The sequence below is a fragment of the Labrus mixtus genome, chromosome 18 (genome assembly GCF_963584025.1).
Source record: "Labrus mixtus chromosome 18, fLabMix1.1, whole genome shotgun sequence".
NCBI classification, from domain to species: Eukaryota; Metazoa; Chordata; class Actinopteri; order Labriformes; family Labridae; genus Labrus; species Labrus mixtus.
Genome location: NC_083629.1, coordinates 20,143,014 through 20,166,514, shown reverse-complemented (window position 1 = coordinate 20,166,514; position 23,501 = coordinate 20,143,014). Strand labels below are relative to the sequence as shown.

At 41.6% G+C, this 23,501-nt stretch overlaps 2 protein-coding genes across 6 annotated transcripts in view; both read right to left on the bottom strand.

The window, feature by feature from the left end:
* Positions 1 to 11,351, bottom strand: part of aqr (aquarius intron-binding spliceosomal factor) — a 57,314-nt gene extending 45,963 nt beyond the window's left edge. For all 3 annotated transcript variants that reach the window (XM_061062360.1, XM_061062359.1, XM_061062361.1), the window contains exons 1-15: positions 11,193 to 11,351; positions 10,724 to 10,828; positions 9,315 to 9,371; positions 9,031 to 9,071; positions 8,889 to 8,924; positions 8,657 to 8,777; positions 8,421 to 8,561; positions 7,523 to 7,591; positions 7,272 to 7,372; positions 7,071 to 7,147; positions 6,118 to 6,182; positions 3,466 to 3,582; positions 3,241 to 3,354; positions 2,979 to 3,082; positions 210 to 312 (exon numbers count right to left, since the gene is read on the bottom strand). In XM_061062360.1, the coding sequence (XP_060918343.1) occupies positions 210 to 312; positions 2,979 to 3,082; positions 3,241 to 3,354; positions 3,466 to 3,582; positions 6,118 to 6,182; positions 7,071 to 7,147; positions 7,272 to 7,372; positions 7,523 to 7,591; positions 8,421 to 8,561; positions 8,657 to 8,777; positions 8,889 to 8,924; positions 9,031 to 9,071; positions 9,315 to 9,371; positions 10,724 to 10,807 (1,230 nt within the window). In that variant the 5' untranslated portion in view covers positions 10,808 to 10,828; positions 11,193 to 11,351. The remainder of the gene's footprint in view (positions 1 to 209; positions 313 to 2,978; positions 3,083 to 3,240; positions 3,355 to 3,465; positions 3,583 to 6,117; positions 6,183 to 7,070; positions 7,148 to 7,271; positions 7,373 to 7,522; positions 7,592 to 8,420; positions 8,562 to 8,656; positions 8,778 to 8,888; positions 8,925 to 9,030; positions 9,072 to 9,314; positions 9,372 to 10,723; positions 10,829 to 11,192) is intronic.
* A 5,489-nt stretch (positions 11,352 to 16,840) lies between these two features.
* The window catches only part of dph6 (diphthamine biosynthesis 6), a 63,653-nt gene continuing 56,992 nt past the window's right edge, over positions 16,841 to 23,501 (bottom strand). For all 3 annotated transcript variants that reach the window (XM_061062892.1, XM_061062894.1, XM_061062893.1), the window contains one exon: positions 16,841 to 18,533. In XM_061062892.1, coding sequence (XP_060918875.1) covers positions 18,415 to 18,533 — 119 coding nt within the window. In that variant the 3' untranslated portion in view covers positions 16,841 to 18,414. The remainder of the gene's footprint in view (positions 18,534 to 23,501) is intronic.

Here is a 23,501-nt window from a genome sequence, read left to right as displayed (position 1 = left end):
TGGATTTGACCAAAGACTATACTATACAAGATGTGACCTATGATTCTTTATCAGCTGGTTCCTCCCACTGTGAAGCCTCAGCCTTGAGTTGTATGACATTAACCTTAAAGGGATGTTACCTGACAATTTGAATAACAACAACATTTCTACAATCAAGATTTCACTGTTAAAATGTCTGCACGGAAAATAAAATGTAAGACTGCACTCACCAGCAGCTCAAGGAGAACCTCCTTCTCATAGGTGGTATCTTGGCCTTCGGAAAGCTCTGGCAGCAGACACAGGTACGAGGCCACCCGGTGGAGCGTATTGGGACTGCAGGTAGAAACGAGACAAGTGATTAATCAGCTACAAAAAATGAATTTGCAAATAACACATTTAGCTGACACGCTTGACAGAGCACAGATTGAAGTTTAAGGAAAACACTCTGGTGACTTAAATGTCTGAGATTAAGATTCTTATAGGGACAATGTGAAGTTTACTCCCATCACAAAGATATCAAAAGTAATAGTCATATGTTGTGACTCTGATGCATTGTAATTATAGAGAGACATAGTGTGTCGGTCCAGCTTCTTTTCTGGGACACTACCTCCCTTCTGAGAAGATTTCTCATACATCGACGGCAACACCCCTATATGTGTGAAGATACACAGCCTTGTCAAATTCTTTGTGCTTGTTAGCACTGCAGCACAAAGCAATACTTCTGTTTGCTTTGACACTGCACTCCTGCGCTGTCAGCATGTGTGTGTTGAGGGGCCGGGGCGCACTGATGCGACAGGATTATGAAAATCAAAGCACATCTTCGTCTCAGAAAGCTGAGGCACGGCTCTCTGCATACAGACCTGTTTTAATCAGGTTGACACACTGTGACAAAGGCAGGGTCCTGTACACAACGAAGGACGGGGACTGGACGCACTGTGACAAGCCTGGACAGCCACACGTGGTGCTGACTGACTGTATCCGTGTCTGTGCATGTATTCTGCTACTTGTGATGCCTCGCTTGGGCAGTGGGGCGGCAATCCAGCCAATTTTGCAGTCTGGTGGCCCAGTGGATGACCTGGCATTGGTCATGTGGACATTTCTTCCCTTAGCAACAAAAAGAAAAGCAGCACAACAACTCACTCTGAGTAATGAAGATGACTGGACCAGGTCATGACTGACAGCTGAGCTACTGGCAGGGTAAGGTAAGGATGGGAACTCCAGAGTAACTAGTCTACAGTAAGTTTACTCAAAAGCATGACGGCGGTCGCGTCCTTGTAAACAGCCATCCATTAAGCATGTGACCTCATTACGTTGGCTAAATTTGTGTAGACCAACCAAAAGCTGAAATGACATCAAGAGCCCAACATTTCTCTTGAATCAAGAGCCCAAATCTGATGAAAAACAAGGTTCTTTAAGCTTCACAGTTTTTTATCCTTTCTGCAATCATCGTATTATATTCTAAAAAAAGGAACAATTCACAGAAAATTTAAATTGATAAAATCTTAACACCCTTTCCAGTGACAGTCCAACGCAGAAGAACTAATCCACAGAACTAATTACACCCATTATTTTTGACATCTCCAGTAGTGATGCCTTTCTTTCATTTTTGCTAGCATTTCACAAAGTCTCTGCAAACCCTTTGATCTTGGAGTCAATTCATTATTTGGCCTGGAATGACACTCAACACGTTTTATGTAACTGAAAGTGTGTGAGTGTGTGTGAGAGAGAGAGAGTGAAAGAGAGAGAGATAGAGAGAGAGCGAGAAAGAGTGGGTGCGTATTATGTGTGGGCAGGCTATGCAATAATGCTACGTTTGTGTGTTTGGGGGACTTAGCAGATAAATTCAGAGCGGCGGGTGACTGGGAGCTTAGCCTGTGGGTAGCGCAGCTGGAATAAACTGGCATTAGCGTGAGTTGTTTGGATGAAAAGTGCCTCGTTAAATCTGATCGGCATATTTGGAGTTACCCAGGAGCTGCTTTGGTGACAGTTCAGAGTAGGGAACAATGCGGTTCCTGCTATATTCAAAACCCTAATTCTGGGGAAAGAAGCAGAGCTTCAGGAAAACATGAAATGGTTCAGCTAAGTCTTTACCTGATTCAGCTCGGCTTGCCTCTGCCTGACTCAAAGAAACTTAAGAGTGGGGTTTAAAGCATTTATAATCCACTTGAAGAGCTAAAAAGAGGTGATGAATATATCAAAATCAACAGCAAAGAAGAAATGTCGTTCCAACATGGCACCTCAGAACAATCGTGACAAATTAAATTTCCTCAAACAAACAGGTGATTAGTTACCACCTTTGAAGGTGGGAAGGGGCCAAAACAACATGACCTTCTACAAGCCTGGGTCAATAATTTAAGCATTTACGTTATGATATCAACTGCCAAGCAAGGTTATAAACCCTGAAGTAATTACAAATTGCAAGCAAATCAATGCCTTTTTATTGCCTTCGCACATGTGTACAAGCTAAAAATCCACACACAGGCCATTCATCAAAGCGTGGCTGCTTTTGGCTCTTTGGCAAGCTAATATGATCTGACAAACACAGCTGTTCAAAGAGTTTATTCTCAAGCCACTGCAAATCGATTAAATTAATGAGGCGTGCTTCTCTCTCTGGCTGGTACCAGCTGCCTGTTCAAGGGCTCGCTAGCTGCCATTTAGCAGGGAAGTCAGGCAGCAACGGTGCTGCTGATGCTACACTGGAACACCGACAGTCTGCACATGTGCTGGTGCTTTAACTGTGGATACACTAGTTAATGACCCAGAATGGTAAAAAGCCAAAAGGGTGAGTCAGCTTCATGCAGATTTGCTTTATGGTCATGCTTAAGGAAGTGGTCCTGTTAGCATAAACAACCCTATGGCGCTACAGCATCTGAGAATTAACAGATCACGTTAATTCATCTCCAGCGATGCTTAACTTCGCACCACATCTCTCCATCTGTGCATCAAAAGCTGCACGCACGCTTGTTCCATCACGATTCACTCAGGATGTTGTGATTTACCTGAGGTGCCCAAAGTGTTTGGTGAGGGAGTCTCGAGTGTCCACTGCTGCTACGTTGGCCAGAGCAAAGTCTTGCAACTCCGGGAAATGAGCAAACGCCGCCCTCTGCAAGACGGAAAGAACACGCTCACACCGATGTCCAAACATACACGATCCAAGAAATATTTCATTTTGAACCACTCACTAAAATAATTTTGTGGGAGAAAAAAAGCACAATAACGTGCATAAACGTGATGATGGGTTGCAAAATGTAAGGACTTTACCTGCAGGGAGAGGATCCGGTCATAGTGCAGAGTTGTCATCTCTTTCCCTGTCAGTGCATTTCCTGTCTGGTCGCTGATCTCGAAGCCCGTGTAAAACTTCAGCATGTCCAGCAACTGCAGTAATGACACGATAAGTAAAAAAACGAATCGAATGAAAATGGATCAGAGGCTCCTCATATCGTTTTTTTTTATTTGTGCCCTTGTGTTTGCGAGTGTGTTGTGTACCTGACAGAAGAGGTGCCCCTCCTTCTCTCTCTGGGTGAGGCTGGACAGGTGGCAGCGCACCATCAGGTGAGAGTCGTCTAACACTGTGTTGAACCAGCGTCTGGTGGGCAGCAGGGCCTACACACAAAGGACAACAAGCAGGAGATCAGAAGCTTACAGTTGTGGCTACATTACAAAATCTTACAGTTCTCAAAACAACTGTCCGATGCTTCTTCAGCATTGATATGAGGAATTTGATATTGCATGAACAAACACCTCAAGGGGTCCCAAGAATCAATCACTTGTTACATTTCCCAGCATCTGGACCACAACTGCCCATACATACTATTGATCCATGGTCTTTTTTTGTCTTAAGGTTGTTTTGAAACACGATAGAGCAGCAGCAATACGGCAAACTGGGAGAGATGAAGGGAAGACAGGCGGGGGGAAAAAAAACAGAGTTCATCTTCTATAGCTGTTAATTATTTGCTTGTTGCAGCACACAAACATGACATGAAGGCAGCGGAGAGGAAACCTGTCAAAACGAGATAACGGGGCTGCTTTGCTTGGAATATAAGGAAGAAATCCTGGACATGTTTATGAGCTGACAGCCAGCGTGAGAGAATGACTTGTGCATAGAGAACAAAAAAAAAAGAAGAAGTTTAATCTATCATATTTAAAGGGTGAAAGAGAAGATCTACAGGGGGGGAAAAAAGCTGCATTGTGAGTATGAAATGGAATACTAAATTGCAAAACACCAACATAATGCAAAATGTATTATTTCATTCAAAGGAAGCTGCTCTTCAAAGACAGCTGGTGCAGCAAGAGATACCTAAACAGGGGTAACGGATACCTTTATATCCAGCAGCCATCTTTGATCTCAACACGGTCCTGACAGCCAGCATGAAACAGGCATGAAAAACGGGGCTCTATTTTCCCTGCATTAATTTTCTGGTCGTCATCAGAGAGGGGGAAGTATGGATTTCAGGCAACGGAGGTTTTGTAAGAGGATAGCGCTGAAGGACAGGAGATGTCTCCTGAGACCATCAGCTGGCCGGCCACTAGCCGCTGCCAGGAACATCGAGGCTGGCCTGTCAGCAGGCAGCCAGATGAAATCTATTGAGCTTCCTCGCTAGTAACAGGAGATCTGCACAGGCAGCAAGAGAGAATCTCCAATGTGACATTGTGTCTTCACTCAGAAAGACAACCTCATCGCCAAGTATGTCCCTCTTAAAAAAACATGTCAGATTCTATTTTTCCTCAATGGTTTTCTTTAAATGATCCTTAATGATGACATTTTACAATGGTCTCTTTTTCTTTATGAGGTATGCAGACTTTCTCTGCAGATTTGGGCCATGCATAAGTAATATCTCATAATTGCTTCTGATATACAATACAGGCACACTCTGTGGAAGAAATCACAGGATTTAAGGTTTTGATTGTCTGTGAAATCTGTCCTCACATGTGCATTTCAGTTTGTGGGCGCTGTCCTGTGTAAGAGAGCGCAAGCTGCAGGAACTATCAACTGGTCCTTCGAAGGAGTAACACTTGCATTCGTGCTATTCAACTGAGATTTGAAAAGTCTTTGTGATTAAATTCGAGTATTTGACTGCAACAAGTCCAACAGTAAGGATGTATGGGCCACTTATTCAAGTTAACGCTAAATGGACTTTTCTAGTCTTCTGACTTCTCAAGACACTTTTACACCACAGGTCACACCTACACATTCACACACTGATGGTAGAGGCTGCTATGTAAAGTGACCATCAGAAGTAACTAATCCCATTCATACACATTCATATTGCCAACGAGGCAGCGGGAGGAATACGGGTTAAGTGTCTTGCCCAAGGACACATCGGACATGTTGCTGCAGAAGCTCGGCATCGAACCCCAAACCTTCCAGTTCAGAGACAACCGGCTCTACCAACTGAGCCAATGACCTCTGCTGCTGTGTATTTCACCTACAAGACATCTGTCTCAAACGTGTATGCATCAATAGACAGCAGACAAATGAAGAACTAAAGGTAGGTCACCTGAGAAGTACTTGATTGGTTCATGGTAATAGATTACTTAAAAATGGTTAATAATAAAAAGCAAACATGGACTGTTCTAATTGTTCCTTCAATCAAAGTATTTTTTTTCAAGAGGGGAATTGGGTTTAAGGTCACGACAGTCCTATCCAACAGACACTCTTCAGCTCTTCAACTTTTAATCTCAGGAGTCATCAGGCTCACAAAAACTTGACAACAGTTTCAAAACGGGCTCAGCTCTGCAGACAGCAACGACAGAGACACATTGGGTGGAGCTGAGACTCAACATTTATGTGCTGTCTGCTGACCTGAGTTGGCTATAAATTTGAAGGACAAAAAAAAAAAAAAAAGAAAAGCAAATGAGCTGTGCAGAAATGGATGTCTACACGGCTTCCTTCATCAGGATGTCGTGAGTAAGCAAATATACTGAAGCCCTACACTCTTCTAGTGTGCATACGAGGTGGAAATGAATGTCTGACGAGCCTGTGTTAAGATTGAGTGCGTCATCATTACTGAACTTCCCCCTGGGGGATAAATGAAGTATTTCCGATTCTGATCTTAAACTGTAAAATTCTAAATCTAGGGATAAGGTATGAAAAGTACAAGATTGGAATGTAATGCTTTGGAATTGGATGTTCCTTACCTCCAAATCAATCATGAGTTCAATGAATCTCTCGCAGTAGTGTATTTTGTCCATGGATACAGCGCCTATGGAAAAGAAAGAAGTTAATGAAAGGTGAGCACTTAACAGATGAGGAAATGATGATGAGAGGAGGCTACGTCGTGATCGCCCAAGAATAAGAGGACAGCAAACGCATATGGACACCGCCACAGTGCCATGCTGAGTATGTAGAGCGTCACGATAAGACACTGCATAGCCAGCACGGCGGCATGCTGGGTCCTCATCCCTCATTAAGTATGTAAGTGTGTTATGTGTGCATGCAAGTTCTGTGTACACTTAAAGTTAAGGAATGCAGCACGTATTAGAGTGATGTGGATCCTGCTGGGCTTTGGATCGTAATCTTCCCTGTCAGGTTTGAATTCTACCTAAACACACAAATACACATGTTCTGTTTTTAGCATTCAGGTGGGAGGCCTCTATGTCGGACTGCATTACGACACAGAAGTCAGTGCCGGTGGCTGTGTAGCAGCTGGAGCACATGCTCCTTCGGCATCTGCACGACTCAGGGAGAAGAAGATAAAAAAAAAAGAGGGAGAGGTGAAACTTGAAAAGTGATGAAAAAAAGGGGGGGGGGGGGGGGATTTGGATTTCATTTGGGCATATGGCCCAAAACTAAGGATAAGTGATCTTTGATAATGTGCATGCTCTTGAGAGTCTGAGTACATTCATTATGCATGGGAAGGTAGAGAGCATGTGGAAGGAAAGAAAACCTTTTTGGATCAAAATCTCAGAAACAATCCTGCAGGTTCAGAATTGTACTCAGTATTTTGAGTATACATCCATACTAGAGACGCACATTTTTCATTAAAATAGGATCAAGATCTGAGGATTAGATTTTTTGAAAGTAGTGCCGTGGTGTACAAAACAACATTATGAAATCCCCAGGGGAAATAAATGTATTTTTCTCTGTTTACCTGATGGCGGAATCGACATGAGAACTCCAAGAAATTTTTTAATGAGAGCTGAGAGGAAAGTCCTCTCTTTATTCGCCCTGAGGAAAAAAAACACAAAGGGAAAAAAGAAAATCAGAAAAGCTTAGGAAACCTATTAGACATAAAATAAAAATGTACTTGTCTGTATGGTTTTGAACAGGCGAGCATAGAAGATTGTATTACTGCTCAGCTGCGTCAGCATCCATCTGATCAGATTTCTTCTTGATTAGATTCCAGAACTTCTGCAGCTTTGGGACTTTTTTCAGCTCATGTTGGAGTCTGGACTGTAAACGTGACAAAAGCAAAACCAGAGCCAAGTTTTGAAGTATTTAGTGTCACAGCAGGGAGTCAATTCTTTCTTCATAAAAGGATCAGACATAGTTGCCTAATAATCACCAGAACAACGTAATAAAGATAATAGGTTGACTTCTTACTGGTAGGAGGCACATCCACATTGGAAGAGAGATGAGCTGCTGCACCTGCTCTCTGATCAAATCTACCTCCTGAGAGAGAGAGAGCGAGAGAGAGAGGGAGAGAGAGTTGTCAAAATGCACTGTGTATGACAGATTTTTATTACACTTCCCCCATAATAAAAGTCTGCAACTAAAATATTTAGAGGCCTTTATAGGATACAATCAAAGTGCAGCAGGCTATCACAGCAGATTTGAAAGTGAGACATCTGCAGTGCTTCCCTGTGGTTTAATGCGGCTGTGGATGATACAGATGGGGAGGGAGCTGACCCGAGCTGTAGTGCCTAATCTATTACTGCCACCTAGTGGACATTGCAATTACATGACTTGGTGGCACATTTATCATGACAAACAAGGCATTACCAACATAAAAGACACTGTAAGCCAGTTTTAGGCAAATAGGGTTTTTATCTAAAATATTAATGCAAATTCCTTGAGGTGATATTTTAACAAAGAATGTAAGGCTGTTGATTTCTCATTCATCTCTTGGTTTATTTGTCAAACGTTGGTTCTCTGTCCTGGACACAGATGTTGTTGACATGAATACACTACGGTATAATAAGGAATACTTTGTTCTCATATTTCACTGTGTTTGTTACATCGGTAAGCAGCTTAATGAACTTGCTATAATAACTAACTCAGATTCAGTAAACCCTGAATGAATAAACTTGAAAACAGAAAATCAGCATTAAGGTTGAACGGTGTAAACATTGTCATCAAAATAGTCATGTAGGTATGAACATGAAAACAAACATCCTTATCGACTCAACGGGCAGCCGTGTCAGACCTTTGGATTCCAGGAGATACTTTACATACTTCTTCATTGAGTCAAGACATCAAACTTCAGAGTGGTTGTACTTGCCAGGCTGTTGAAACAGTGGTCCAAGAAAACCAGCAGCACAGTTTGTTCCTTCAGAGTGAGACCAGCATCCTCCCCTGCCAACACAGCCTCCATAACACATTTAAAGAAGAACGGGAAGTGGCTGGGCGCCCTCTTGAACACCTGATAGAAAAAAAACATAAAAACAAGAAGAGATATGAATGTGATGAAAAGGTGAAGGAACAGTCTTTAGTACAACCTAGTTTTGTATCTCTTACCTCCCACGCTGGAACATTCTCTCTGAACTTTTCATTGACGATGCAACATATGGACATGAGGTAGGCATTGCTGGACACCTCAGGAGTGTAGTTCACCCAAAGGTAGTTCTCAAGATACTGGCTGAAAACGGGAGATAATGACGTATGAACATCCACAAAGCTGTCATGCAGCTTCTTATGTATTTGTTTTTTTAAATATAATGACAGAATAAGAGGAAGTAAAACATCTTACCTGAACTCAAGCAGCATGATTTTTCTGATGGCAAACCTGAAAGTTTAGAAAACAGTTTAGCAAGATCTGGTACAAAAGGTGAAAATAAGTCTGTTGGTGTAAACACAGCAGCTCTGAGTTGAATGTGTATTGATGTACTTACTTTGACACGAGGATCTCTTTCTTATAAACATCTTCCATCACCTAAAGCAGCAACAAAGGAAGTTAAAATAATAAGAGGATTAAGCAAACACAGAGAAACCCTGAGGGAAATGATTATAGGAAATGATTCAAAGTAACTTCGGATTAGAATCAAAACACATTTGACTAAGGCGATGATTAATACAGATGATAAAATATGTGCTTGAAAATGTATTTTTTAAAGTACTTCAACAACACAAATTATAGTTATGAAACCCAGAAGATGCAGTGATGCACTCGACTCACCTTGGGGTCAAAGGGTAGTTTGTTCTTTGCATGAGGAGCCCAGTATTTATTCGCCAACTAAAACAATAAAGAAAACATAGATGATGGTTAAACCTGGCAGCAGAACAACACTAAAGTTCAGAAACACACAAGTTCAAACACGAGAACCTACACAGACACATAAGTTCATTGAGCAACAAGAAAGGTTGTAGACTAGATTATATAGTAAATGGACTTGAACAGCGCTTATCAAGTCTGCTTACTACTCAAAGTGATTTAACACTACATGTCACTTTCAGCCTTTCAGATACTGATGGTATAGTGTCTTACCAAGGACTAGAGTCCAACCGATTAATTGGCCAAGCAATATTATCAGGCGATATTAGCCTATCCAGTGACTATCTGTATCAGCTAATTTTACCGCAGATATGCACCGATGTTAATTTATTTATTTACTAGTCACATAGTATGTTATTTGAGTATTACACTAGCAGTTCTCTTTCTAGCTGTCACCAGCAGAGTGTGCTATATGGAGTACCACAAGTATAGAATAGATGTTTATTGCCATTTGCACAGGTACAGGACAGTACAGGTACATTGGAATTCTTGTGCGTTTCTCCCTGAGTCAGCTTCTACAAAAAAAAAGTTAAAATTATATATAAAATAGAATAGCATTGTAAGAAAAAAAAGAGTAGAAAAGTACAAAAAAAAGTTAAAGTAAAAATAAATAAGTTGTAGTAACAGCTAAGTGATTTAAAATAAACTGTACAGAAGTTATACACTGTATTAAAGCAAAGATATAATACAAGAAAAATAACAAGGGGAACACTGTACAATGAAATTAAAATATAAATACGTTTTCTTATTGCACTTATTATCTCTTATTGCACACATATTTTTCACATTATATAATTACACTGTTATTTGTTTTTAAGGTTAATATTGCACACTAAGTATTATAAACCTCCAGATTGAAAAGCAGTTATGCACGTACTTGCACAGTTACCTTCCAGTCGAGTGATCAGAATTATGTGAGCAAACTTAAACATAAGATATTTTAAATATCAGTGTATATGATAGAATAGAGGCTTTGAAAAGTACCAGAAGACACTGAAGTTGGGATTTTATGGACACATTGTTTACTCAGGGGGCCATGCCTACTAAGCCCCCGAGCTGGCATCTTTTCCCCCCACTGGCTGACAACTCCAGATGTTTGTAGAAAGCCATGTGTAGAAGAATGGCACAAGATGCAGTTACTCATAGTTCATCTTCTAAAAAGTCAACTCAGGGTCCTGTAACAATCTTATAACAGCATACCATGATGACTGACAATGAGGAGTGTATTAGTATTCTGGATATTATAAAAGCAGCATTAAAAAGGCACATGAACACTAAACATACACCTGTGTAGGTTACTAAACAAATATTACCTGTGTGACGTATTCTGCATTTATCTGGGACACTGAAGGAGCTGCAGCCTTTTTAGCCGGCGTTTCTTTCTCTGTTGTGGCCATTTCAAGCAGCTACAATGACGTCTGTCAGAAAGAGAGAGGAATTACATGGTTGTAAACGAAGGGTAGCCACTCATTGAGACCCCCCCCCAAAAAAGCATTTTCCCTTTGCCCTTCTACTCAAAAACACAGCTAAGAAAGTTAGCACGCTAAGTGAAGTTGGTTAAGTAACAAGAAAAAAGAGGGAGCGTTTGTGTAGTTATGAATAACATTACTATTTCAATGCATTTCCGTTTCTTTTATTAAACTAATATAGGTTCTTAATTTCCTCCAGCGAGTTTTCTTTTTGCATATCGTAGCAAATAACAAAAGTAGTAACGCTACTTAACGTCAGCTAGTCACCCTGTAAGCTGATAAAGAAGCTTTAAGAAGACAGTTTAGAACTTACTTTAGATGATAACGTAACTGTTTGATGCCGAAGTAACGTAAATAAATGATAATGTAAGCTCCCAAGCTTTATTTATATCTCGACATTAGTCTCACTGCTGCTGCTGGACCGCTGTTGTTACGCATGTACACAACCAAAACGCGCTGAATGCGACCGACTTCCTGGATGGGTACGTCGCGAAATCCGTCCCCGGGTACAAAAAAACTTAGGTTCCGTTCCTCTGTGAAAGCGACTACATTGAGACAACTATTGTAATAATTTCGAAAAATTGTCATAATACTTTTGTTTATGGCCAGAAAAATACACCTTACTACCTTAAAATGCAACAAAGGCAAAAGACCTTAACTCGCCAGAGTGTAGAACTGAGAAAAATGACTTTAAAGTCTTTTTGCTGTCCAGCCAAATGAGTTGCAGGCAGAATATTGGAAATGTAGCAATTCTTTGTCTTTTTCAATAAGAGGTTATTAATGTTCATAAAAATCGTTCGCTCAAACATGACCTTTGACCCTTATTTGGAAGTTAAAATAACACAACCAACACTATTTCTTTGCTACACTTTAGTCAAGCTACTGTGTGTGTCAGAAGTGCTTGATGACAGATATTAAAACAAAGGCATAACACCTTAACTCCACTGCAGTAAAACAGTAACTTAATTTTGATCCGCAGCAAAACAAAGGCAGAAGACCCTTATGAGTGAAGTTACTGGACTCTGCCTTGGTTTCTCGAGGGCTTTTGGAAGTTAAGGCAAATACAACCTGCTATTTTCTCAAGATATCTGTCCACATAATAAAGCACATCTGTAATGTTCCAAAAATGACAACAACTCATTTTTGAAAAAATTGAAGTTACTGCCTTTTGCCTTTGTAGGGCAGTATAAGTGATTGTAAAAACAAATAATTAATTAAGAATGTCAATCTTATTCACTCAGTTGAAACCATAGACTGTAAATATTACATATAAATACAGCTTAGACAAAAACAAAAAATTGCAGAGTAACATTTTTAAAATCAGTGAGTAAATTGGTGTAATTTCAGATGTGCCTATTTAATTATATAGGCCTACAGTAAATGCGTGCCAAAAATATCCCACCTAAATGGCCTTTGATCAGTCTGGATGACACAATTGCTGTGAAACCAAAGTTTGTCAGTGGAAGTCACCAAGGAAAAATGAAGAGGAATTCTCCGTCTATAGAAGAGAAAAATGAAAGAGGGAAACAAAAGGGAAGAGGAGAAAGTGTCGGGACACTGGCAGATATAATGTAATGGTGATGAACGCTGGTTGGAGGGCCCCCAAGTTGATTTTTGCCTACGGCCCCGAAAGACTCTAGAATCGTCACTGTGCAGTTTTCTGGGAGTTGGTTCAGGATACATGGGACATAAAAACTGAACGCTGCTTCTCCATGTACTGAATTTGGGGACAAAAAGCAGACCTTTCCCAGATGACTTGAGAGTTCAAGATGGTTTTTACTGTAACTGACAGTCACTAATGTATTTTGGCCCAAATATGTACTTTTGAGTTGTATACTGTACAACTTTGAAAAGCTCACTGACAAAGAGGAATGTCTCTCTTTACAGATTTATCCTGTGATTGGAAACCGACCCTGAGGCAAAGATGCTGCTCACTATTCACTTTCAGTTTTCTGATGATCCCCTGTCAACTTTCTGGATTAGATGGTTTAATGTTCTTGTGCCAAAACTCTGCTTCCTTTTCTCAGACGCTTTAAAATATTTCCGACGTTAACAAACTCATATGTGGCAATAATTTCCCATCGAATTGTCTGTTGTCATTCTGAACAAATACCACAGAAGGGGTCTGATTTATGGATTTCACAGAGACTGCATCACTTCCCCTGTCTTTCTCAGACTCCCTTTTCAGTGCTCCCCGACTGGAACGTCTAACTTTGTGTCAAACCCACCATTAAAGAAGACGGACAATATACTATGATCATTGTTTGTGCTGTCTAGACCACATGTGAGTGTTAAAAAATGGACCTCCAAGTGTTTTCTGACAAAATCTCTGCCCCATTCATCACAGCCAAAACTCCCATGTCTAGTGTGAGTTATGATGTGCCATTTGAGTTTTGATAGAGGGACATTTGACTTGTTTATTTACCTCATATTGAAATGATAGAGTCTTAATGCTGAGCTCCTTTTTTGTGGCATGGCTGGTTTCCCTCTGTTGTTCTGCTTTTGTAATGAACTCCTAAACCAAAAAGAAGTGAGCCCTTGTACTCACTCCAACGTTAACTCCAACTTTCTGGCCCTGACAGCGACGTTCAAGTCAGTGGGACCACAAGAGAGAGTCTGAATCCTTCAATTTTTTCCCATTATTAAAGTTTGCACAACACATTTTCAATTGGTTCTTCGAAAGATCACAAACTTGACTAGTTCAAAGTCAACTATAGCATAAGAGCATACGAATAGTTACTTTGTGTGTGTGTGTGTGTGTGTGATGACTTGAGTGGTAATTGATGTTTGCTTTGCGGTGTGTATGATTTTATTGATTTGATTTCTGTATCTTATTCATGACTATAGACAGTGGCGATTCTAGAGTCTATTTGGGCCCTGGGCAAAAATCAATCGGGGGGCCCTCCAACCAGCGTTTATCACTATTATGTCTTCCAGTGTCCCGACGCTTACTCCTCTTCCTCTTTTTTTTTCCTGTTTATTTTTTCTCACCTGTAAACAGAGAACTCCTCTTCATCTTTCTTTGTTGACTTTCATTGAAAAACATTGGTTTTCACAGCAATAATGCACCCAATACTAAGCAGGTCAACAATAGTGATACTACCAGATGGGGTCCTCTTAGGGAGGTTTCCTGTGTGCACAATTTGGGCCTCTGCTTTGGTATAAGTTTGTGAGCTACTGGTCTGCGGCCCCAAAGAGGTGCCTGCCTTGCCTGTTGCTGACAAGCGGTGCCTCTGACTTTGGAAACCATTTTTGGTTGTATGCTGTGTTTTTAAGTAATAACTGTACTGCCTGTGTGTAATGGCTGTTCTGACTTTACAACTGAATCTGACTTGGTTTCAATCACTCACTTTTTATTTGTATATGGCCAATTCATGACAAATGATATCTCAAGTTTCAGCGTTGTCATCATTCTTCTCTGGTTCCACTGAGGAGTTAACAGGAGTGCGATGACTGTTCTGTTGATGCTAAGAGAAGACCGTGGCTGCAGACCAGAGGATTTATAGGCATTTCATAACCTTTTTTTTTTTCTTCTCTCCGCTTATAAAGTAAATGTTGAAACTTAGGTGGGATTTCAAGAGAAAATGAAAACACTGTTTTCAAATCACAAACTCCTTTTCCAACTGTGCGTGGAAAGCCACAGTCTGACTCAGTCACTTTAATAAAGAGTAATTACTAATGTGTTCATCTCTGCAGCTGGTTAATCTGAATCTAGTTTGTTGTTGTTTTTTGTTCAAATGTTCTCAGCTGGACGGTCTGTAAAAAGTCTTGGATAATCAGCTTCTTATTAAAATGTTCAGACTGTGGTAACCGCACTATAACTTTGATCGGCTACACATGACAGATATTAAACACTTACAGCAGTCCTTAACCACATAGCAAAAAATGAATGTTGCATCAGGTTAACAGCTAGCTCTACTGGTGAACATAGGTTATAAACTCTGAAAGTTAAACTACTCTTTATATTTACAACCATGTAATCACATACATATTCATCGGGATTTTGCAACCTCTTTGCTTTGAATAGACTGGGTAAAAACTGGACGGACTCTCAGTGACGTAAGCCATTGGTTTGTGAAGTGGAGTTTTGCAATATTTGCAATATTGGCTAATAGCTACTACGTCAATTGGCTGGGCATAACTCCTAGCCTCAATATAATTAAAACAGATGAGGCAAAATAGAGACACAGCAACAGACAGTAAAAGAAGACCATTACCTAAAAGTCGACACTGAAAGATTAAAACAAAGGCAAGTCTAAACAAATGGGTCTTCAGCTGGTTTTTTAAAATGTCCACTGAGTTCACAGCTCTCTGTTCTGGTGGAGGCAGGTCCAGAGTTCAGGAGCTACAGCCTTAAATGCAGTCTCCTTTAGTTTCTATAGTCTTGTACGTGGAAAAACCAGCAAACCCTGATCAGAAGGAGGACAGGAAGAGGACCTCAGAGTTCTTCAGAAGTTCTTCAGTAAAAGAAGGTGCTTGACCATGCAAAGTTCTGAAGACTAAGAGTGTTATCGTAGTTTCTGAATTGAATCAGGAGCCAGTGCAAAGACATGAGAATGGGCGTGACATGAGACCTTATAGAAGATTTAGTCAGGAGCCTAGCAGCACACTTTTGGACCACTTGTAGGCGGTTCAAAGAAGAGTTGCTAAGACAGAAAATAGAGTTGCAATGCATGGACAATCATCTAGTTCAGCTCTTGATACAACAGGCTTAAGTCTGGTGATGATCCTTAAATGATCAAAAGAGGAGCGGACCAAACTTCAGAATCGGAGCGTGGTCTATGAAGACACAGAGGTCACACAGGGCAGGTTTTAACAACAGAAGACGAGGATTCAAGACTGCTCAACAAATACGAGCAGCCGATATAACGACAAATCATTTCAAAGTGTGGAACCAAATATTTGAATTATTATTTTTTTTTAACGTTTGAGGTGGTATAGACACAAAGGAGAACTGTTAGTCCATCAGAAAGGGGCATGGCCTTAATTTATTAAAAACTATACAAACAACTAAATAGATAATATTATGGATTGTTTAAAAAAATAATTTGATATTAAATTTTCTTAACATGTAGTGCACAGCCTGTATGTTTTAAAATGGCATTGTTTACAATGACCACTAGAGGGCAGCAGACACCACTCAATAGCATGTGCGGGTGGCCAGTTCAGTAGACAGACCAAGTTTCATATAATCAGTGCTGCAACCATAAGAGACATGCTTTCACTGTGTGTCAGCTGAGGAAAACAATACATTATGAAACAAAAAGGGGTTCAAACATGAACACAAGCAAAACCACAGCAGTCACTGAGGCAGACAGACCACAATGTCAGGAGGCGTCCCGTGCAGCGTGGCCGCTCCTGAGCCCTGGTCGCCTACTGTGGCCTTCACTGCTGTGGGGAAAGAGAGTCACACACATCAGCCTAGTTAGCCTGGAGGAAGAAACACACAGTTAAAATCCATGTGCAAGGCCACAATGACAAGGGCCGCAGGCGGGTACACAAAGGACAACGGTAGCCACAACAGCCAGTTTGTTTGCAGAGCGGGTTGCAGGTCAGCTTGGTAGAAAATGTACATTTGACAAAACACACGAGAGAACTAAATGTCACCCTGTCTTTATTCATTTTGCGAGGAAACACAGCGGTAAAAGACACAAAGAAATGTGTCTGCCACAGGCCATCACATTGCCTGTGATTAGAGTGTGATGGTTTAAGTGTGGCTCTGACTGTGTATGTATGAAAACATGCCTGCTGAAAGACTGAATGTGATATTTACGGTGAGGATTTGAAATATATGAGTGAAGGGATTTCATGAACTGAATGTTAGTGGCAGAATTTCTTTGTATTAACTGAAATGGGAATGACACATTTTGATGTATTGTTACATTATGAAACTGCTGTAATTTAACTGATTACCCATGAAGGGGGAAAAGAATCACATGGCATCAAAAATCAACACGGAAACATCTTGCAAATGTGGAACTTTAATAATGAAGTTCAATCGAGTGCGTGAGTTTAAGTGCAGTACATTTCAAGAGGTCGATGCATGATTCAATCGTCCTTGCAAAACCATTCATTTTGAAAGAAAGACGCATGCTCAGAGAAGTCTTGATCAGCGAGTCTGCTCAGGGCTGAAGTTGTTAGTAATGGTCAGAAAAAAAAGACAAAGAAAAAAAAGTAATTTGACAACTAAAGTATTCATGAAGTCTTTGATACAAAAAAAATGGCTATTTGTGCCAAATTCAAGTTGTTTCACAGCTTTAAAACCGTGTAATATATTCAATACATGTGTGTTATTCTAACCTAAGCATTAAAGTAATCAATTCAAAGTACCCTCATATTTGCGCCTTCTTTCAGGGTAACATCTTTTTATTTTACACACACTGTATGTACATAGGGCATTGTTGCGCTCATAAATAATTGCTTGTTTGTGTTTTGCAACCCCTCAATAAAACTCTTCAGGCTCTATTGGCTGCCTCTATTGTTCAATTTTTGATAACAACAATCAAAACAACATTGGGGTGTGTGAAGATCAATAGCCCACTCCGCTCGCCCCGACCATCCACGAGCGCGATCAAGAGAATAGCCCGAGTGAAGATGCATTCCAACTCAGATCATCAATATGGTTCATGATCTCTGAGAAAAGAAATGTTCCAGGAGCAACGGTTAATAGCGTTATTTTCCTCTCACGCTGTTACACTGTGTCCACTGACACCCTAAACACACACACACACACACACACAGCACACACACACATTACACACACACCTGCCCTGCAGCTAGCGTCCCTCTTCTATTAACCAGTTTGCCTCAGAATCAATAGAAAACATAAAGAGGCTTAATCTTTTCAGGTGCTCTGCACTGATTGCCTATTACACAATAATAACACACCTTGAATCCCACGGAGCATGAGAGGGAGACACACACTCCACATCCACACTCATTACACACAGCAGTCGCACAGTAAATCTATAGGTTTACGGCTGAACAGATGGTGTCAGCGGTGGCGCTAGGCCTTTATGAGGGGTGTTAGCTAACATGCTAAGACAAATTCCAGCAGAAACAGTGGGATATCAGGAGGATACAGTTTATCGCCCAGTGGGACGAGACACTGCTACTGTCTCCTTTTGTGGACTACGGTCTCCGGTCCTCTGGTATGCAGATTTAGCTTAAAGAGGTTCCATAAGGATCCTCTCCAAGCCAGAATAACAGCTGCTGCAGTATACAAGTCCAGTAGAGGACAAAGTGAATTATGGCCCAAGTTCCAGGATATGAAGTGGAATAAACACATCCTGAAAACCGCACGTCATCAGAACCACTTGGAGACAGACACAGCTTTGCTTTTCAACAATCGGCAGTGATAAACAGTCAAAATTAACGAGCAGTTATGCAGTTTTTCTTTTCCCACATTCTCTGATGTCCCGTTGTAAGTCATTAGGTGTCGGGCCTGTCAGAGTTGCTCCTCCAGAAAAGCCTCCACTGAATTCCAGTGCTGTGGATGTATGACTGGAGCCTGGTTGTTGACTCTGGCTATGCGTCTATAAACTGAGCCAGCAGGACAGGTGGAGGATCTGGGAGTCGGGCAATTCCAGGACTGGCACGAGGGACATGGATGGACTGGACTCCCCAAGAGAGCTTCTCAGACTTTCTTCAAGTCCTGGTAGGTAGTTGGGAGGAGAGGGAGATAAGGAGGAAAAAAGAAGGGGGCGTTATTTTCATGAGAACTCTGGCTGGTGTTGGACATGAGACTCTGAAACAGCTGTCCCACCGCGGCTGTCCCAAGAGAGACGTTGCACTTAACGCTTCCACCAGGGGAACATGGGGCCTGTTTACAAATTATTGGCATTTCTTAAATCCTTGGCAGATTGTACCCCCCCCCCCCCCTATTCAACTCCCCGCAGTGCAAACATATGGTCAGCAAGGACTGATCTCTAAGCTCCAGCCATATACAACCAAACACAGGAGGAGGGAAGAGGGTGTGTGCCCTTTTGGACAATTGAGCAGCTTGTTAGGGGGGGGGGGGGGATCTAGTGGAATGGATCCCCTGCTCCTGTTGTGTTGGGATGTTAGGAAGCTGTGTTGGGACTACCTCTCAGTTTTACTTTAGCTGAGAGACGCTGAAAGTCTAAGTGTGTGTGTGTGTGTGTGTGTGTGTGTGTGGCCGGACTACAGACTGGCAGTGGACATGTGAGAATTCATTGAGCGTCCCAGAGCTTGGTCTTGATGACAGCATGTCTATTTAGCAGCAGCCTGCTGGGATGTTGCCCCGTCCCTCCACTGCTCCGTGCACTAATTGGTCACAAGTGTTCCTGTCTCATGGTTGGATGTCCGGGCTTATTTCTATTCATTTGACAGCGTGTTACTTACCGGGGTGTGGTCACTGTGATCTTACATAGTCAAAATAGAGTTCATGCTCCTGTGAGGAGTTTAAAATAGCAGGCTGGTGCAAACAAGACCACCAGCAACAACTTTGACGATTGCTATGTAGATATTTTTAAAATTTACAAAAGCAACTCAAGGGGGAGCTGTCAGAAAAAGTGATTATCTGCACGCTGCTGAATTTTTTTATGTCCACAGGGGGCGCCAAAATCAAAACAGAAATAGTTCCTCACAGGAGCTTTAATTTACTTTTCTGTCATCATGTTACAAATGAAAATGTCATCCCTGAAAATTTATCTTGTTGGTAGGGTTGGTCATTTTATCCAGCCAACACAGAATGTATATTCATTAAAATGTTTTTTAGGGGCGCTGTGGTTAGTGCGCGCGCCCCATGTATGGAGACTGTCGTCTCAGGCGGGCGGCCCGGGTTCACGTCCCACCTGTGGCTTCTTTCCCGCAAGTCGTTCCCCACTCTCTCTCTCTCTCCCTGATTTCCCGACTCTATGCACTGTCCTATCTCTCCATTAAAGGCACAAAAAGCCCAAAAATAAATGGTTTTTAAACCTCGACGGCAATTAATAAAACGTGTTCTGAAAAAGGGCCGAAAACGAGAGCTGTTGTAATCCTGTAAAAAAAACTCTTTTCACTGATGTGACGTCGGGATGGAAAGTATCAATGTAATGCCACCCTGGCTCCGTGTGTGTACTCTACCCTCGCTGTGCACCAGCCCGCACTCCAAGCACTTCACTGCTGCTGGAGGTATCCCGTGTCGAACGGAATTTAGCAGAGAAAGCTAAGCTAAACTGACCCCTCTTACATTTGCACACACACTCATAACCGCTCAGACAAGAAAGAGCGACAAACCCCAAGTAAACATTCATAAAGCTTTTCAGCGATGGCGACGACTGGTTAATACTGTTCTGTTTTTTACATCCAGTATGATAACATTAGGTGTTTTGGTACCACATAATGAGACATGAGGTAACTTAGTTTGGTAAAGTTGAGAAAGACGTGCTGAGGTCTTCTGTCTGCTTTGTCACAGAGCAGTTGTGATCTGGTCGATGTAAGTGTGTGTGTGTGTGTGGGGGGGGGGGGGGGGGGGCGTGGCGTTTGAAGGAGCCCCAATGGGAGGGGGTGGGGTTGAGCCCTGATTAGATGTAACTTTCGAAATCTTCCAGAATGATCAACCCTGCCTTTTAGTCACAAAGTGCACACACAAACTTGTACTTTTTAAAAATTTTTTAGAAACATCTACTATTTCTGCAGCCAACCACTAAAAGTGACTTTGGCGTGAACTTCTAGAGAGAGGCATCAGGACAGAGAGGTTACGAGAGCTGTTCGGCACTATTTAATCAGCCCCGTTCTCTTTCATTTGAGGCACACGCAGCATGCCAAACATCCTCACAAAGAGCCCACACACCCTAATTAGCTAATATGCACTACAGCTTAAAATACCCCCACTGAACACGGGGGCTTTTTTTTTTTTTTGGAGGGCATTAAAAGCCTAAATATGTGTTATCAGAGCATGCGGTGCACCCTGGGAAGCAGCATCCTCTGGAGATGGCTAGCTGACGACTGATTGAGTCGAGGAAAGATCACAGACAGGGGATGGTTTCATTAAGAGAAGAAACACACCCTTCATCATACCTTGCACACTAAAGCCTGTTTTATGTCTGGATGTTTTAATCTTTGTACGAACACATAGGAAATAATTGCGCTCTCTCTTTGAGCGGCTCTTTCAGCGTGTGTGTGATCACAGTCATGCCTGCTAATGCATGTATTAAAAGGCACAAAGGGGGGTGAAGGTGACTTGTGTGACCATGCAATTTTGTGGGTTTTTTTTCTTTCTTTTGAGTGAATGCTTTCGCTCCAATCCAATCAGAAAAAAAAAAAAAGCAGAAAATTCTATGAACACTACAAATCTATCCCGTGGTGTCTCAGCACCCCCCGTTTGGGGCTACGCAGGGAGTCTCGTTGAGAGGCCTGTGGACAGAGGCTGTAAGATTCAAAAAGCCATCACATTAGCAACGAGATGGAACTAAACCATCTACCCAAGAGGACCAACCATTATTCTGCATTACGGGGGGAACACACAGGGAGCGGAGAAAAAAAATAAAAAAAAGGCTGCAGTTTAATCTCTGTGTTTGCAAAATCAAACCATTGCTAATGCCTTCCCACAACATCCTTTTATGCAAATCCTCATCGCCTGTGTTTGTTTGTGCAGATTGATGCAGAAGTATCGTAGGCCTGAGTGAAAAGACGGATGGGTGTCAGTGAAGGCGGTGGTGGAGGAGGAGGAGGAGAAAGTGGGTCTTTGAGTGGAGTGGTTGATGCCTGCTGGGCTTAAGGGGCTCTTAAGCCGCGGCCACGGCTCGGAGCCAGTGGTTTTTAGTTGTGCTACACTGACTTTCAAACTGGTCAAATTATGCGGTAAACGAGGTGGTAATTAGCGAGTGTTGGCTCATGAAAATTGTTCATTAAGTCCGAGAAGAATGAACAGAACGGCTCAGGGGCTGGGTGTGCACAGTGGAACAACAGAGGGACAGAAGACTTCCACATCTCTGTCATAGAGCCGCTCTAATAAATAATATGAACAAATGACATTCCTACTTTTAGGTGAAAAAGGATTCTCACAGTGATGAAGCCGCAGACAATTTTCACCTGACTTAGCAGTTTTCCCATCAATGCTATTAAGGTTAATGACATCTTTTAGCTAATGGTTCTTTATTTCTGGCCTGTAATGGAACTGGTTTGGTTCACTCTCTTTGCTATTGAATGGATGTTCTTCCTACTACAGGTTACTGTTAATGCTGGAAAATGTTCCTAATAGAATGTTAAAATGAACAATGAGGGAACAGAGTAGGGGATTAAGACAATAAAGAGTTAGATCTGGTAATGGTAAATGGACTTGAGCTTGTCTTTTCTATTCTTCTGACTACTCAAAGAGCGTTCATACCGCAGGACACACCTACCCAATCACGAACTGATGGCAGAGGCTGCATTGTAAAGTAACTATAAGAAGTAACTAATCCACTAATTCAACTAACAATCATTAGCTGCTCTGTTTTTTAGTAAGGTTTAATAAAAAAAACGAGTGGCTTGGGCTAAAAGAAGAAGTCAACATGCCGTTAGTTTAGATCTCTAAAAATGATCTCCTGAATAAAAGTTCTGTGATGAACCTACTTGCATAAAGAAAAAATGACTCATATGAATGTTGCAGTTGTAATTCTAGGGTAACCACTGAGAGCAAATTGTAACCTTGTGTTTCATGTTTGTTGGATTGAGAAGCCAAGAGATCAAAAAATTTGATGTCGATATTTAGTCTGTGATAGGAACAGTTCTCCAAAGTGTTCTTTTTTTAAGATTTGTTTTTGGGCTTTGTAAGCCTTTATTTAGAGATAGGACAGTGGGTAGAGTCAGAAATGAGAGAGAGAGTGGGGGAAGACATGCGGGAAAGGATTCAAACCCGGGCCATCTGCTTGGAGGACTATAGGCGCCGTACATGGGGGCATGCACACTATGGGGGCATGCACACTAACCACAAGGCAATGGGTGCCCCCAAATTTTTTTTTTCTATTGCCACACAGGCAGGTGTAAAATTGTGAAAGGTGCAAGATTGTGAACATTGCCCGATGCATGCTGAAGTCATTTGTGCTGTCCTTACTGTTTTCTTGTATTTGACATTTATTCAGGATTCAGCACCCAGTTGTTACGTGCTTTTGGTGAGTTCAGCGCATTATTGTTAACATATTTTTAGTTATATTTCTATAATGTGTATTTTATCTATCAAAAGGTAAAAATCCTAATATGACTCCTTCCATGAAAGTCAAAGTTTTACTTGAGGTGTGTGGGCCTATCTCTGCGAGAACCTTTCTATCGTAAGTAACAAGTTGAGACAAGATGTTTAAAGGTTTCATTTGGAGCATATGTCATGTCTATCAGCTGTGAATTCTAACGCAAGTAACCGAAGGGGTGGGGGGTAGTGCGGTCCCATTTTTTTTTTTTTTTTTTTTTTTGCCCCAGCGTTGTTGTCTGTCTGCGCGCTGACAGCAGCAGTTGTGAGGCTGTGACTGCTAGCGCCAGAGGTGTTACTTTTCCTCCTTTGACTTTTGGATTCATCACCCAATGAGCAGAGGCTGTGACCCATAAAATCGCCCATGGGTAGGCTTCCAGCGCTTGACTATGCGTGCGGGGTAAGGTAGCAGATTCCAGCTCAATGATGAGTCAGTAAATGGTTTTAGGGAAG